Source organism: Trichechus manatus, unplaced genomic scaffold (assembly GCF_000243295.1).
Source record: "Trichechus manatus latirostris isolate Lorelei unplaced genomic scaffold, TriManLat1.0 scaffold00068, whole genome shotgun sequence".
Taxonomy (NCBI): Eukaryota; Metazoa; Chordata; class Mammalia; order Sirenia; family Trichechidae; genus Trichechus; species Trichechus manatus.
Window position 1 is genome coordinate 4,044,279 of NW_004444004.1, and position 15,291 is coordinate 4,059,569.

The following is a 15,291-nucleotide window of genomic DNA, read 5'->3' on the forward strand; positions in this document are numbered from 1 at the left end:
CCTGGAAGCAGATTGCCATCTTCCAAGGTGCCTCTGGGTGGGTCCGAACCACCAACCTTTCAGCTGGTAGTTAAGCGTTTAACTGTAAAGTAAACCAGATATACTGGTGAGCATACAACCTTTCTAAAGGGAGCAGATTACTCAACTCCAGCAGACTATTGCCATGTTAGAACGAGGATCCAGGCCTTTCTATTTTCCCCAGAGAAGCCAGAAAGTCGGCTTTTTATGTGAAATCTCTTGACTTTTAAATGTTGACAACTAATTTAAAAAATGTTAAAAATATTATATGGGTCAAATAAAATGCGTCTGTAGTCTGGATCCAGACTGTGGCTGCCAGTTTGCAAGGTCTGCATTGAGGAAATAGATGTGAAAGTGGTTTGGAAACTTAAAAATATATGTTATAGAAACAGAAGTTCTCATTTTAGGGTTAATTTTTTTTTTTCCTTGACTGTGGTCTCATTTTTGAAAACTGGTGTTCCTGGCCTGATGGAGATGAAAAGTCGGAATTAAATAGAGACTTCAGTGAACTTGAATGCTTCATTCCTCTGGCAGGCTGGATAAATGAGAAGCCTAGGTGTACTGGACGGGCTAAGCCTCAGAATTCCTGCCACACCCACGGGCCCCTTCTAAGGAGTTTCCATCCACAGACCCTAGCTGAGGGAAGTAGCAGTTTCTTATGAATAGGTGGCTATGTTTGGTAACATGTGACTCTGCTTCCCCCTGGCAATAGCCGATTGAGCCAGAAGAGGGCATCTGATCCGAGAGCAGTCACTCTATAGGCTGGCAAGCAGCCTATGAGGGAATCTGGTGCAAAAACTTTGCCCAACAAGCACAGTGATGACTAAATTTGGACCAATGAGAGTCTCTCTCTTGGGGAGTTTGAATACCAGACCTAGAAAGAGTGAGCAGTTGGCAACAGGGCCAGAAGCTGAACGCAGAGAAGGCAGGCAGCAAGGCCCTTGAATAAGCAGGACCAGGAGAGATTACTGAGCATCCAACTATGTGCCAGACACTTTACACATGTTGTTTTTGTTTAAAACATTCAAAGAGCCTATGAGGTAGGTACTGTTGTTATCCCTGTTTTACAGATGAGGAAACTGAGGTGAAGGAATTTGCAGCACTGGGGTTTGAGCCCAGGCCTGTTTGATATTAAAATCAGGGTGTATGACCCCCTCAACTAGTGGTTCTTTAACTCTTGTGTATCTCAGTATCACTTGGGTTACAAATGCAGATTCCTTGGCCCCATCCCAGACCTACTGAGTCTGACTCTTTGAAAGTTTTGTTGTTGTTAGTTGCCGTCAAGTCAATTACAACTCATGGCAACCCCATGTGTATGGAGTACAACTGCTCCATAGGGTTTTCAGGGCTGTGACCTTTTGGAGCAGATCACCAGGACTATCTTCTGAGGTGCCTCTGGGTTGGTTCGAACTGCCAACCTTCTGACCAGTAGTCAAATGCTTAACCCTTTGCATCACCCAGGGACTCCTCTTTGAAAGTGGAGCCCCCAAATCTGCATTTTAACAATCCTCCCAGGGGATGGCTGAAGCAGGAAGTTCTCCCGACCACACTTGGTGAAATGCAGTTCTAGAGGGTATTGCAAGTGTTGTACATTGTATTGCTTTCACCATCTGAAACGCAGTCTATGCCAACAGACGTGGTCAAACTTCAATTTAAACTCTTTTGGAAACGGGTCAGTTCTGCAAATAAAATGACATCAGTTTGTCCTCTCTCCTCAAGGAAGGATCACTGGCACCAGTTATCTGAGGAAGGCTGATGGGATTCAGATGCATGCTCAGCAGTTTGTATAGAGGACCTTATCTTGTCTTCAGAGTGCAGAGCTCATAGCTAGCATACGTTCACTAAGCATTTTCCAAGAAGAGCACAAATTGCATGAACTTAGTGTATTGCAACAAAGAATATGGGGAGAGTAAATTACCAAATGCAGAAAGACATATTGTAAACCATGGGATTTAAAATGTAAACTCACTGATCATAGCGGTTCTTCTCAACTTTAGAGTAATTGTGTAAGAATCCCAGCCATGCCCTTATTTACGCCCTTGATTCAAATGTTACACAGGACAGGATCAAGGCTAGAACTGCGTGGCATGCCATTAGAAACATGCTTCTAGGTTGTTGCAGAATCCCACTCTGGCAAAGGTGCTCAGTTCGTTTTGAGTTCATCTGGTGGTGCAATGGTTAAAGCGCCTGGCTGCTAACTGAAAGATCGGTGGTTTGAACCCACCAGCTGCTCCGTGGGAGAAAAGACCTGACGATCTGCTTCCGTAAAGATTACAGCCTAGGAAACCCTATTGGGCAGTTCTACTATGTCATATAGGGTTGCTATGAATTGGAATCGACTTGACGGCACACAACAATCTTTATGAAATCTCCCTGGGAAGACAAGTAAGTAACAGTCAACAGGCTGCTTGGAGAGCCTCAGGTGAGAAGCTGATTCGTGGTCCAAATGCGTAATGGCATCGGGCACCTACTCCTCCAAGAGGGCCATGTGGTCCAAGGGGTGGTACAGGTCAAGTGAGTTGGCCAAGTCCTGCCTTGGCAGTGCTTGAGTCCACACTTGACAACTTTTATTTCTCTCTCTTGTTCTTGTGGACACTACTTATCTATGTTAATGTCCTCACTTAGGCTAAGGTCAGACTCTGTTCTTCCTGCTTCTGGTCAGAAAGACTTCCTGTCTTACAGGTATCTGATCTTATCTGTGTTGATATTTTAACTCTGAATGATTCCCTAAAGCAGGTCCTTGGACAAGTGCCCACCCTCCAGGAAAATTGCAGCAGTGCACAGGGCAAAGAGAAAGCTCGAGGACCATGTAGTGAATTTTTTGTAAAACTAAAGCCAGGGCTTCAAACCAATTCATTCCGGTTTGAACCCCTGCTGATAATTTGCATTTCCACCCCAGATATACTGAATCAGAATCTGCATTTTAAGACGATCCCAACAGGATGTAGATTCTGATTCAGTATATCTCAGATGGAAATTCAAATTCTCAGCAGGGGCTCAAACCAGAATGAACTGGTTCGAAGCCCTGGCTAAAGCTATTTAATCAAAAGGGCTCTCCTTTTTCTGAGATTATGTCCTTTTTTGGCATTTAAAGAAAGCCCATTCTTTTTGATGAAATGATGATTGGGGGTGGTTTTGTTTTGTTTCTTAATGTCTTTACTTGGGAAAATAAAAATTTGGCCACCCATCAGTCCCCCAGTTTTTTTTGGTTTGTAATATCTGCAAGTCTGGAAACCTGGTCTAATTTGTAGAGATCTGGGCATGCTTTGCTAGTACGTCTGGGTACTTCCTATCACCACTTATTTCCTAAGTGCTTATAAATTACCTGCTTCATATCTGCGGCAGCATCTCTGCAAGGATTGACATCAAGCTTACAGCTCTGGAGTTTACAGTATACTGGTCTGTAGTTTCCTTATTTCAGAAAACTGGGACACTGCCCATTTGCAGTCCTTCGATATCCCTCCTGTTCTCTCCGATTCCACAAATACTTCAGGACGGCACCTAATGCAAAGCAGTTCCGTTTGCTCTTATAATGTTCTTTTCCCTATAGAGTTGGACATGCATATACATGTTGTTGGGGGAATTTGCAGCACATCCAATGAAAGTGTAATTCCCAACTAACAGTCAAATCCTTCCCTTTGGAGCTACCCAGAACACACCTACCCTCTCTTCCATATGACAGCCCTTCAGAGACTTGAAGACAGTGTGTGACTCTCCCGTGAGTTAAGAGCACCAGCTGAGTCAGGCAGACCCAAGTGACAAGCCCAGCTTCACTCGCTCTCAGCTGTGAGACTCAAGGTAAGTTCTCAATTTTCATTTCTCTCTGCTTCAGTTCTTCAGCTGATTTATAAAATGGGGGTGAGAAAAACCCACTTCATTGGTTGATTGTGCAATAAATAATATCATGTATGTAAAGTCCTTAACACAGTGCCTGGCATAGTAAGTACTCAGTTAATGCTAGCTATTTCCTCCCTTTATTTATAAAGAGCTGGGTGGGCATTTTTAGTGTAAATGCTGTTGGGGAGTGAGGGGCTGGGGAGGGTTTCTCCCTCTTGGAATGGTCAGGAAAGGCAGAAGACCCTAAAGTAGACCAGATATTTCTTTATCCTTAGGTTGTCTCTTTTCAGTTATCTGGGTGTCTGTTTGCTGGGGCTGGGGGGAGAGCATACTGGCGAGAAGCTAGGGAAAGGTTTATTTTCAAGAGCTGGAAAGCTATTTGTTGACATATTGAACCGTCTCTTGTTTATTCTTATTTCCCCGAGCAGCTAGCCATGCAATCCCCCAAACTCAATTACTTTCTGTGAGGCAGCAGGAGCATGACACCTCCTAGCCTTATTGATCTGTACAGACTGGGTGGGATGTGAGGGACCTGAGAGATGCTAAGCAGCGATTTCTGGGCTTTTCTTTCCTTAAAAGGCCTCTTCTCTCTGTGTTCATAGAGACTCTGGCTTTAATAAAACAAAAGTCAGTGGCCCCGAATGGGCTGAGCATACAAGAACATCTCTCAGAAGCCTCCTTAGAAGTGGGCTGAGGATAAATGGTAGCACCAGACCGGAACTAGGAACCCAGGAGTGCCCAGTGCCAGAATGGTTTTCTAATTGTAGCTCTTTGCACACATTGGGTTTTGTAAGCAATTGCATGATGTGAACTCTAAATGCTGTTGCAGCTAGAAAAAGTTTGGAAGGAGACACACCCAACTGCTAACAGAGAGAGAGGAATGGGACTTGGGGGCGGGGGTGGGGGTGGGAGTGGGAGTTGAGGGTTGTTGTAGTCTCAGGACTTTATTTTTATCTATATTATTTGAAGTTTTTATGCTGAGGGTATATTCCTAGGATTACTTGTGCAATTATTAAATGTAAATGGTAGTTAGAAAAAAATTTAAAAAATACAAAATAAAAGCAAGCCATTGGAGACATATTTTAGACGTTACTGCCAGTTAAAGATAAGTGGCGCAACCATTAAGCTTGTTGGAGGAAAAAGGTTGCCTGGGTGAGGGGATGTTGGAGATCCCTAAAGAGCATACAGGAAAAGGAGTGGAGAGGGCTAAAGAGACAATTCTAGGGAAACACACCTTAAAAAAAAAAAGAACTACAAAGAAGTTTCATGGCTTTTTTTTAATTCTTATAAACGTAACGTGGGTCCATTACAAACAAATGAGAAAATTCAGATAAGAAAAACGAAAATAAAAAATCCTCTTTAATCCTCAACATTCGGGTATGGTCACTGTTAACATTTTGGTATATATCCTTTCAGACTTTTTTTTTCCTATGCAAAAATATGCACCTTTATTTTATAAGCATCATTACGTTCACCCTAGAATGTTATTTTCAATGACTACATTATTGGCTGCTACGGATTCACCAATGTTCAATTGATCATTAAATGTTATTTACTATTGGGCATTTAGGTGGTTTTCATTTTTTTTATTATCAAAAACAGCAGCGCTTCCTAGCTATGTGGTCTTGGGAAGGTTAGTAAACCTCTCTGTGCTCTGGTTCCTCATCTGGGAAATAAAAGTGGTAATAATACCTACCTCATAGGGTTGTTGTGAGTCTCACATGAGATCATGTGTGTAAAGCATTTAACATAGTGCCTGACACAGTAAATGCTAACTTTTATCGTTAGCTATAATAATAATAATAGTTGTTGTTGTTAAGCCATTGGTAATAGAGTGGTTGAGTTTACTGTGACTAAATGTTGTTTAGAGAAGAGGGACGGATGATACTGGAATTTTTCTTTCGGAGTAGTATGCTATAGGGAGCTCTGGAGTCAGCCAGAGCTGTGTGCCTTAGTCCTATCGGTTCATCTCACAGAGACTCAGTTTGCCTAGCTATAAACTGAGCATTCAAAAGCCTTAGCTGAGAGGGGTAGTTGTGAGGCTCAAAGGAGATAATGCTTGTAAAGCCCACAGCAGCACTCTTGGTATATGGGAAGAGTCTGATCAATGTCAGTTGCTATTATGATAATAATTACTACAATGATTCATTCATCAGCAATGGTAATAAGAAAGTTTCCTTGCCTGACGTAGTGGGGTGGTGGGGAAGGGGTGGCAGTGAGTAGGGCACTTGGAGCATTTTTAACCGCATGTCTGATTACAAAGAGAGGAAATGTTAAGAAGCTGGGTTTTGGAACCAGGCGGACCCGGGCTCAAATCTGGGCTTTCCCATTTACTAGCTCCGTGACCTTGGTCGCATAACTTCTCTAAGCCTATTTCCTCATTTGTAAAGTGAGAATGCTGACCGTACCTATCTTACAGGGATTGATGTGAGGTCTGAATGATATAGTGCATATATAGTGCTTAGCCCAAGGGCTCAATTAATGCTAGTTGCTAGTTATGAGTGTGGGAAGGTTTATAATGACCTGAATGTCCCCTTTCCCCCCTGCACCAAAGTCTGAGTCCCCATACCTGGCTACTTAAATTTCACCTGAAGACTTTGCCCTCTTTAGAGTTCAGGGATCAATTCTGCTCCTAGTCTGGGAGTTTAAGGGATACTGATTCAGAAGGTTGGAAGAGTTGGCATCAAGTAAACCTTTCTGCTAGTTCTTGTCTGACCTTGTGCCCCAGTTCTAGAAAGCAGGCTTTAGCCCTGTTTCTTGAGCAAGGCTTCACCTGGTATGCTCAAGACTGGTGTGCTTTTCTTGCCAGCCGTCTGAAATCCCTGGAGTCTTGCTGTTGAATCCTAGCCCCGTGGCAGCAACACTGGTTGCCAGACGTCCTGTAGTGTTTCTGATACTGGGGCAAATTGCCTCTTTTTTTCTAATCATAATTTTTGCAGGGCTCTATGAAGGTGTTTGTCCGAGTACCCACTGCCCATTCCCCCCAAACCCTGGTCTCTCTGCACCTGAACCTCTTTGAACTTTCCTGCCACTACTCCACTGAACTACCACTCCCACATCCCTTAGCTTTAACCCCCTGTGTGCCTGTGCTTCACGTCACACCAGTTGCAGTGCCTAGCTCCCAGGACTCCCGTGCCTGGCCAACTGCGGAGGGTATGTCTCATTTCCTGAGCCAGAACCTGTTAGTCTCATCTAGTTAATTCTGAGACTCTTCTCTTTTCTGTGGGACAGCCAGAGGCTGGCATAGTGGGGTGGGGGCATAGGCAATGGAACTGTTGGGGGTGAGGCGGAAGAGGGGTGGAGTTGCCTAGGCCAAGTGCTCAAGTGGAGCTTCTGGAGGACTGTCAAATGAAAGGCAGCCAGAGGCAAATGTCAGAGCCTATATAGAGGCAGGAATCTGGGACTAGAGAGACAGAGCAAGCACTAGCAAGTTGGGAACAGTGGGGCGGGTGGGCGGGCAGGCTAGCTGGCTGGCGGGCAGGAGGGGGGCGTGGCAGGTGATAGCTAAGGGAGATTGCAGCGAACAGCTGCTGGTTTTGGGTCTTACTTTAATGAACTGGCTGGGCATGGGGCATAAGTAAATTGGCCAGATTCAAAAAGCTAGGGGCTCAAAGAACAGTCCCTCCCTCTTCTCCCTGACTGGCAAGGTAAGATCTTCCCGGGTTTTGCCTGGTGGGAAACTGTGGCATAGTTCAGGAATTTTCTGAAGATGGGAGGTGGACTTCTAGGACTACTCTTTTGACTCATATCTTTGCCATTGCACCAAGCGTTAGAGTAACCAAAGTGTCAGAAGGAGGCCAGCATCTCGGGGTTGTCCAGGCTGGAGATAGAGGCTGGGGTCTTGGTAACGTGACTGAGTTAAGGGGGAGAGGGGGCAGACCAAGTGGATCATTATAGCACAGAGGTGAACAGTAGGAGGCTCTGGAGTGAAACAGACCTGGAAATCGATGTGGATGCTGGTAAATTATTAAGCTCTTCTGGGCCTTAGTTTTCTCATTTGTACAACGAAGAAATAGTACTACTAAAATCTCTTAGTGTCGCTGCAGGGACCAAATGAGATGATGCATAAGAAGTGCTTAGCACAGTTCTTGCCAGTCAGCCCAATCTCAAGAAATGTTAGCTGTTGGTGTTTCTGTTGCTAGTGTTATCATTATTATCATGGAGGCAAAAATGACACGAGATTGATGGCCTTTGTGACATTGTCCCAAAGTAGCAAGGCTTCCATTTTGGCATGGGCAGGCTGCTATGGGATGTGTGCATTGGTTTCCAAGCTGTGTGACAAACAACCCCTTCTGGAGCTGCTTAGGGGAGTGGATCAGAGGGATAAGACTCCAGGATTGCCCACCCCCATGTCGCCAGAGAAATTTGTTTGCTTTATAGACCGGGCTTCAAGTGAACCATGGTCTAGGATGTCAGAGAAATAATTGAAAGCAACCTTAGGGATACCAAAAGTTAGGCAACCCTGCAGAGAGGGTGAGAGTTAGAAGCATACAGTTTGTTACTGTCACAGTGACCCTATTTTAAGCCCTACCCTACTAATCTGAGAAAGCTGATAAATGAGGGTAATAATATTATCTATTATGCAGAGTGTTGTGAGATGCAATGGGATAAAGCTTGTAAAGCCCTACAGTGCCTAGCACATACTAAGTGAGCAATAAATGGTAGTAATAGTGGTTGTTGTTGATAATAATAATATTAAAACAACAATAGGAATTTTGATTCATGGAATGCTGCTCCCAGTTATTGATCAGACAAATACCTTCCTTTTCCTGAGGACATTCAGGACCATCAGAGTAGTAAAATGAGGACTAAACCACTGCCAGGACTCAGTGAGCCCTAGGTATTAATAATTATCCTGGAGCAAAGAGCTTTCCAACCCACGCTGTCAGTACCTAGCTGACTTGAGTGATGTGGTGGGACAGAACATAGCCCAGGAGCCTGCACTTCTTGAAGCTGGCCAGAAGGTGGTGCTGCTGCTTCATTTGAGCCAGGATTGCCCAGACTCAGGGCTGCTGAGGTTGCTGACATTTACAGCATTTATAACTCTTTCATTACCATTGGGTTAAGGTTATACCAGCCACTATTTTACGCCTCTGGACCTCAGGGGTAAGGCATTATTCTAGTTCTAATGCATTTAGGGTCAAGGTGGGTCCCTTTTGAAATGCGTGAAGCTCAGCAGACCGGAGGTGGAGCCTCATTGTTGTGTAGGTTGAGCCTTCCATTAGGTGATGCTTCCTGGATGTGTTAGTTTTGTAAACTTTTGCCTTTTTTTCCTTTATTTCTGAGAGATAAGACTTGCAAGCATAATTATGGCTTTCCTGTGTGATAGTTAGGGAGCCCTGCTGGGTTTGTTTTGGTTTTTCTGTATCACGTTTGGAAAACTAGAGTTTCCCCATGTAACCTAATAGAAAGGCGCCCACAGTAAATTACTTACCTAGCTCTCATTAGTATATTGTCATACCACAGATTGTTGGTGCCACAGAGCCACTCGCCTCCTTGGTGGCTCGTATTACTAGATCATATTTTTCAAAATCCCTATTACCAACCAAAAATTTAACCACACTCAATTAGTAAGCGTGCATTCCAATACTGAGAATGCATGCCTTCAAAAAAAAATAAGGAGAAAAAAATGTAGTAATGGAAGGGCTAAACCAAGAGATTGTGCTATTGTGACTGAGTGAATTGGTTTGAAAAGGATAGAGGAAGAAGGGACATTTGCTCTAGCTTCAAATTAGTTCATTACTGCCCAGATTCTTTAACCTGATAGGCCCATCTCCAATGCCACATAGCTGACAAGACATAAAAACAGGTGTGTACCATGAATCATTTGTCTGTTTCCCAATCTTCTTGATAATGCCTTTTTGACTTCTAAACTTGTTTCCTGTTTACAGATTTCCTTGCTGCTTGAGCTTCAGCAAGACCCCTGATATCATCACTTTAGGGCGCCCCTCCACACTGTCCTTTGGCCATGGCAGATACGTCAATGACCTTACATTCACTGCGATTCAACAATACGCTGAGGGAGGAAAACGCCAACCCCCAAAACAGGGGGACGACCTTCTCGAGACCAGTGACAGAAACCAGAGCAGAGGTCCAAATTCTGCGTTCTCACGTACAGTTGCCTATAGCCTCAACTTCAGCTTCAGACCCTGGAGGCATGTCCACACAGCTAATGACATCCCCAGCCTTTGACACCATGTCTGCACCTCTAATGGGAGCACCAAACTCTGGAGCACTCTCCCCACCACTAATGCCAACCTCAGACTCTGGGACACTGTCCCCTTTACTAATGCCATCCTCAGATTCTGGGACACTGTCCCCATTGTTAATGCCAGCCTCAGATTCTGGAGTGCTCTCCCCATTGCTGTCCACTTCAGACTATGGGTTAATGTCCCCAGGGCTGATGACAATTCCTGACTTTGGAACGATGTCCACAGCACTAATGGCAGCACCAGATTCTGGAGAGATATCACCATTGGCAATGCCAGCTTCATCCTCTGGAGTGATGTCTACACCTATAATGAGCACTGCATCCTCTGAAGCAGTGTCCACACCATTAATGCTAGCCTCAGATCCTGGAGAGATATCCCCACTGCTAATGCCAGATATAAATCCTGGAGAGACGTCTGCACAGCAAATGACAACTCCAGGCTCTGAAGCAATGTCCCCTTTGCAAATTACAGATGAAGACACTGAAGCAATGTCCAAAGTGCTAATGACTGCTCTAGCCTCTGGAGAGATCTCTTCCCTGCTAATGTCAGGCACAGACTCTGAAGCAATATCCTCACTGATAATGTCAGCCCTAGCTCCAGGAGAAATGCCAACCCAGCCAATGAGCACCCAAGACTCTGGGGGAATGCCCACCCCAGTAATGTCAGGCCCAGACTCTGGAGTAATGTCCTCACTGCTAACATCAGCTCCAGGCTCTGGAGCAATGTCCACACCACTACTGTCAGTTCCAGATGCTGGAGAAATGTCCACATTACTAAAGCCAGCCCCAGACTCCGAAGCAGTGTCCCCACTGCTAATGACAGCTGTAGCCTCTGGAGGGATGCCAACTCAGCTAACGCCAGGCCCAGGTTCTGGAGTGACGTCCCCACTATTAACACAAAATCTAGACTCTGAAATCATATCTCCTCCACCAATGAGAACAACAGCCTCCGGAGTGATGTCCACATCGCCAATGAGAGCCTCAGATTCTGGAGCAATGTCCACACCGCTAATGAGAGCCACAGCCTCTGGAAGTATGTCTACATTGCTAAAGACAGTTCCAGTCTCTGGAGCAATGTCCACCCCACCGATGACAGTCACAACCTCTGGAGCAATGTCCACCGAGAAAATGTCAGCCCCAGCCTCTAAAGTGATGTCCACACAGTCAACAATGGCCAAAAATTCTGGAGCAATATCCACAGGGTTTATGAAAGCCACAGCCAGTGGCGCAAAGTCCACACAGCGGACAAGAGCCTCAGTCTCTGGAGTGATGTCCACACCACTAATGACAGCCACAGCCCCTGAAACAATGTCCATGCCGCAATTTACAGCCCCAGCCTCTGGATCGATGTCCACACTGCAAATGAGAACCCCAGACTCTGGAGCAATGTCCATTCCACTAATGTCAGCCAAAGCCTCGGGGTCGATGTCCACACTGTTAACCAGAGACACAGCCTTGGGAATGGTGTCTATGCCACAAATGAGAGCTACAGCCTCTGGAACATCATCCAAGCCACTAATGACATCCAAAGTCTCTGGAGCAATGTTCACACAGCAAATGACAACCACAACTTCTGGAGAGGTATCTGCAACACAAATGAGAGACACAGTTTCTAGAGGGATGTCCACACCACAAATGACAGCCACGGCCTCTGGAGGAATGTCCAGGCCACTAATGAGAGCCCCAGGCTCGGGAGTGATTCCCACCCCACAAATGACAGCCACAGCCTCTGGAGCTATGTCCATGCCACTAATAAGAGCCCCAGCCCCTGGAACAATGCCCATGTCACTAATGAGAGCCACAGCCTCTGGAAAGGTGTCCAATCAGCCAATGAGTGCTCAAGATTCTGGAGGGATGTCCACATCACTCATGAGATCCATGACCTGCGGAGAGATGTCCACACTGCAGCCGAGAGCTCTAGCCTCTGAAGTCATGTCCACACCACTAATGAGAGCCTCAGACTCTGGAGAGGTGTCCAAAGTGCTCATGAGAGGGTCATCATCTACAGAAATGTCCCCACCACAAGTGAGAGCCTCAGCTTCTGTAGAGAAATCTACACCTCTGAAAGCCCCAGCTTATGGAGTGATGTCCACTCCACAAATGACTTCCACAGCCTCTGGAATGATGTCCATGACACAAATGAGAGCTCCAGTCTCTGGAGTGATGTCCACCCAACTAAAGAGATCCACAGCCTCTGGAGATATGTCTATGCCTCAAATGGCATCCATGGCCTCTCGAGGAATGTCCATGCCAGTGGTAAGACCCCCAGGCTCTGGAACAGTGTCCATGCCACAGATGATGCCTACAGCTTCCGGAGGGATGTGCACTGATTTCATGACAGCTCCAGCCTCTGGAAAGATGTGCATGGCACAAACAACAGCCATGGCTTCTGGAGGGATGTCCATGCCACTAATGGGAACCACGGACTCTGGAACAATGCCCATGCCATTGACGTCAGCCATGGCTTCTGGAGAGATGTCTATGCCGCTAATGAGAGCCCCAGCCCCGGGAGCAATGTCCACGCTGCAAACAAGAGCCCCAAGCTTTGGCTCTATGTCGACACCACAAATAACATACACAGCTTCTAGAGGGATGTCCACATTACCAACAAAAGCCTCAGCTTCTGGAGCAATGTCCACGCCAATTACGAGAGCCTCATCTTCTGGAACAATGTCTGTGCCACTACTGAGAGCCACAGTCTCTGGAGAGGTGTCCATGCCACAAATGACAGCCATGGCTTCTGGAGGGCTGTCCAAGCCGCTGATGAGAGCCCCAGCCTTGGAAGCAATGTCCACACCACAAGTGGAAGCCACAGCCTCTAGAGTGATGTCCAATCCAGAAACCAAAACCACAGACTCTGGAAAGACATCCACCTGTCACATCAACACCACAGCCTCTGGATCAAAGTCCACACCACGTGCGACAGCTACAACCCCTGAAATGAGGAACCCACCACCAAAGGAAGTCCCATCCTTTGGAATGTTGACCCCAGCACTCTGTTACCTCTTAGAAGAGCAGGAAGCGGCCCGAGGTTCATGCCCTGTGGAAGAGGAGATGGAGATTGATGAAGAGAAGCAGATGAAGTGTTTTTTGGATGATTCAGAGAAAATGGCTTTTCTGGTGTCTCTTCATTTGGGGGCAGCAGAGCGGTGGTCCATCTTGCAGATGGAGGTAGGAAACCCCCTTTCAGCTGAAAATAAATCTTTCCTGAGCAGATCACAAGGCTTATATGAATCCTTATCTGAGGTAGACATCCTCAGTGCTGTTCTTTGCCATCCCAAGCAAGGCCAGAAGTCAGTCAGGCAGTATGCCACTGACTTCCTACTGCTGGCCAGACATTTGTCTTGGTCTGATGCCATTTTACGGACCAGGTTTCTGGAAGGACTCTCAGAAGCTGTTGCCACCAAAATGGGCCGGATCTTCCTGAAGGTGGCCAGCAGCCTAAAGGAGTTGATAGACAGGTCTCTCTACACTGAGTGCCAGCTGGCTGAAGAGAAGGATTCACCAGGCAACTCAAGCCAGGATTTGCCATCAGCCTGTAAGCGGAATAATGAGGAGGCAATGGAGAATGAACTGAACTCACATCAGCAGACTGAGGAGGTAATGATAAGGGAAAACACTCAAATTTTTGCTTTTTTTTGTTTTTTAGCAGAAAAATGAGTTAGAATAAGGAGCAGGCAATGGGGAGGCATTGAGGTCGCAGACTATAAACCCCACACTGGAGTTTCATCAGTGATCACTGCTACACAGTTATTTGGGGTATATTAACCATTCTGAGGAGCAGTGCCCTGCCCAAGTTACTTAGGGCCTGGAATGGTTAAAGGACTAAATCTGATTATGAGGGAACTGGCTGGACTCAGCCCCAATTCTCCACTTATTCCAAGTCCAATTCTAAGGAAGTGGTCTTCTTTTGGGGGGTGGGGCCCACTTATAGCTGTATATGTTATGGACTCAGATCATTAGAGAATTTGGTTAGCCTAGTCTTTGGTCTCCCTTTGTACAAGTTAAGATAAATTAGCCAAGTTCCTTGATCTGCTAATTGCTAAACTTAATTCAGGCAGAATGCCCCTTGTCATATTAAGTGTGGTTCTTACTGCTGCTGTTTTTTTCTTACTACCAGCACCAGCATGTTCCCAAACGCTGTTACTACCTGAAAGAGCATGGAGACCCCCAAGAAGGTCTTCATGATCACCTTCGACAGAGCACAGGCCATCAGAAGGCCCCCACTGACAAGTAATGCTCAATGGACTCTTCTCCTGTGATATTTGACTCTGCTGCTAACTTGAGGACTGGTTCCTGGACCCATCCCATTCAAATTACATCATAAACCTTGTTGCCTTCTCCCTCCAGCTGCCCCATCCAGGCACATCCCACCGTATCTGCCACTAAGCTGACTTGACCTTATCCTTCACCCTACATGCCTGTGACCTGCCCTGACAATCAGAGATCAGAATATGAGGGTATATGGTATATGAAGTTCTGAACTCCCATCACCATTGAGGCCAGCCCTAGTTTTTGGTCCAGTAGGCAGTCTAGGCAGGAGAAATAATGTCCTACCTCAAAAATACCTGAGTGTCTTGCCATGTGTCATCAGGCAAACTTGAGGAGACCCTGGCCCCACTTAACCTGGCAGGGGAGCCTGTAAGGAGAGTGATACCGATTCCTATACCACCCTTTTAACCCAGTAGACTTGCCCCTATATGCCACAACTCATAACCAAACCAAATGAAACCCATTGCCGTTGAGTCGATTCCAATTCATAGCAAGCCTACAAGACAGAGTAGAACTGCCCTATAGGGTTTCGAAGGCTGTAATTGTTTATGGAAGCAGACTGCCACATCTTTCTCCCACAGAGCAGCTGGGGGGTTTGAAAAGCCAGTCTCTCTGTTAGCAGCCTAGCGCTTTAACCACTGCACCACCAGGGCTCCTTCTACTACTCATAGCACCTAAAAATGGGTTTCCAGGGCCCTTGCCCTGTTTATAGCCTCCATCTTGAACCATTCGTTTTGACCCATAAAGTAACAATACTAGTAATGGCTAACATTTGTTGATTACGTACCATGTGACAGCTACTGGGCTAAACCCTTGACAAGTATCATCTCATTGCATTCTTAAATTAACCCAACTTGTTCTTGTGTTGTCAATTTCTGACCTCTTGATCTGTTTATGGCCCTTGTCTTGTCCCTAAGTGTCCAATCTGTTTTCTGACCTCTGGGTGAATCCCT

General features: G+C 45.9%; 1 protein-coding gene across 1 annotated transcript; it reads left to right on the plus strand.

The window, feature by feature from the left end:
* Positions 1-9,838: 9,838 nt before the first annotated feature.
* On the plus strand, positions 9,839-14,303 carry RTL9 (retrotransposon Gag like 9). The gene is made up of 3 exons (XM_023734430.1): positions 9,839-11,454; positions 12,562-13,666; positions 14,187-14,303. The coding sequence occupies exons 1-3, from the start codon at positions 9,839-9,841 to the stop codon at positions 14,301-14,303; spliced, it is 2,838 nt and encodes a 945-aa protein (XP_023590198.1).
* Positions 14,304-15,291: the final 988 nt, after the last annotated feature.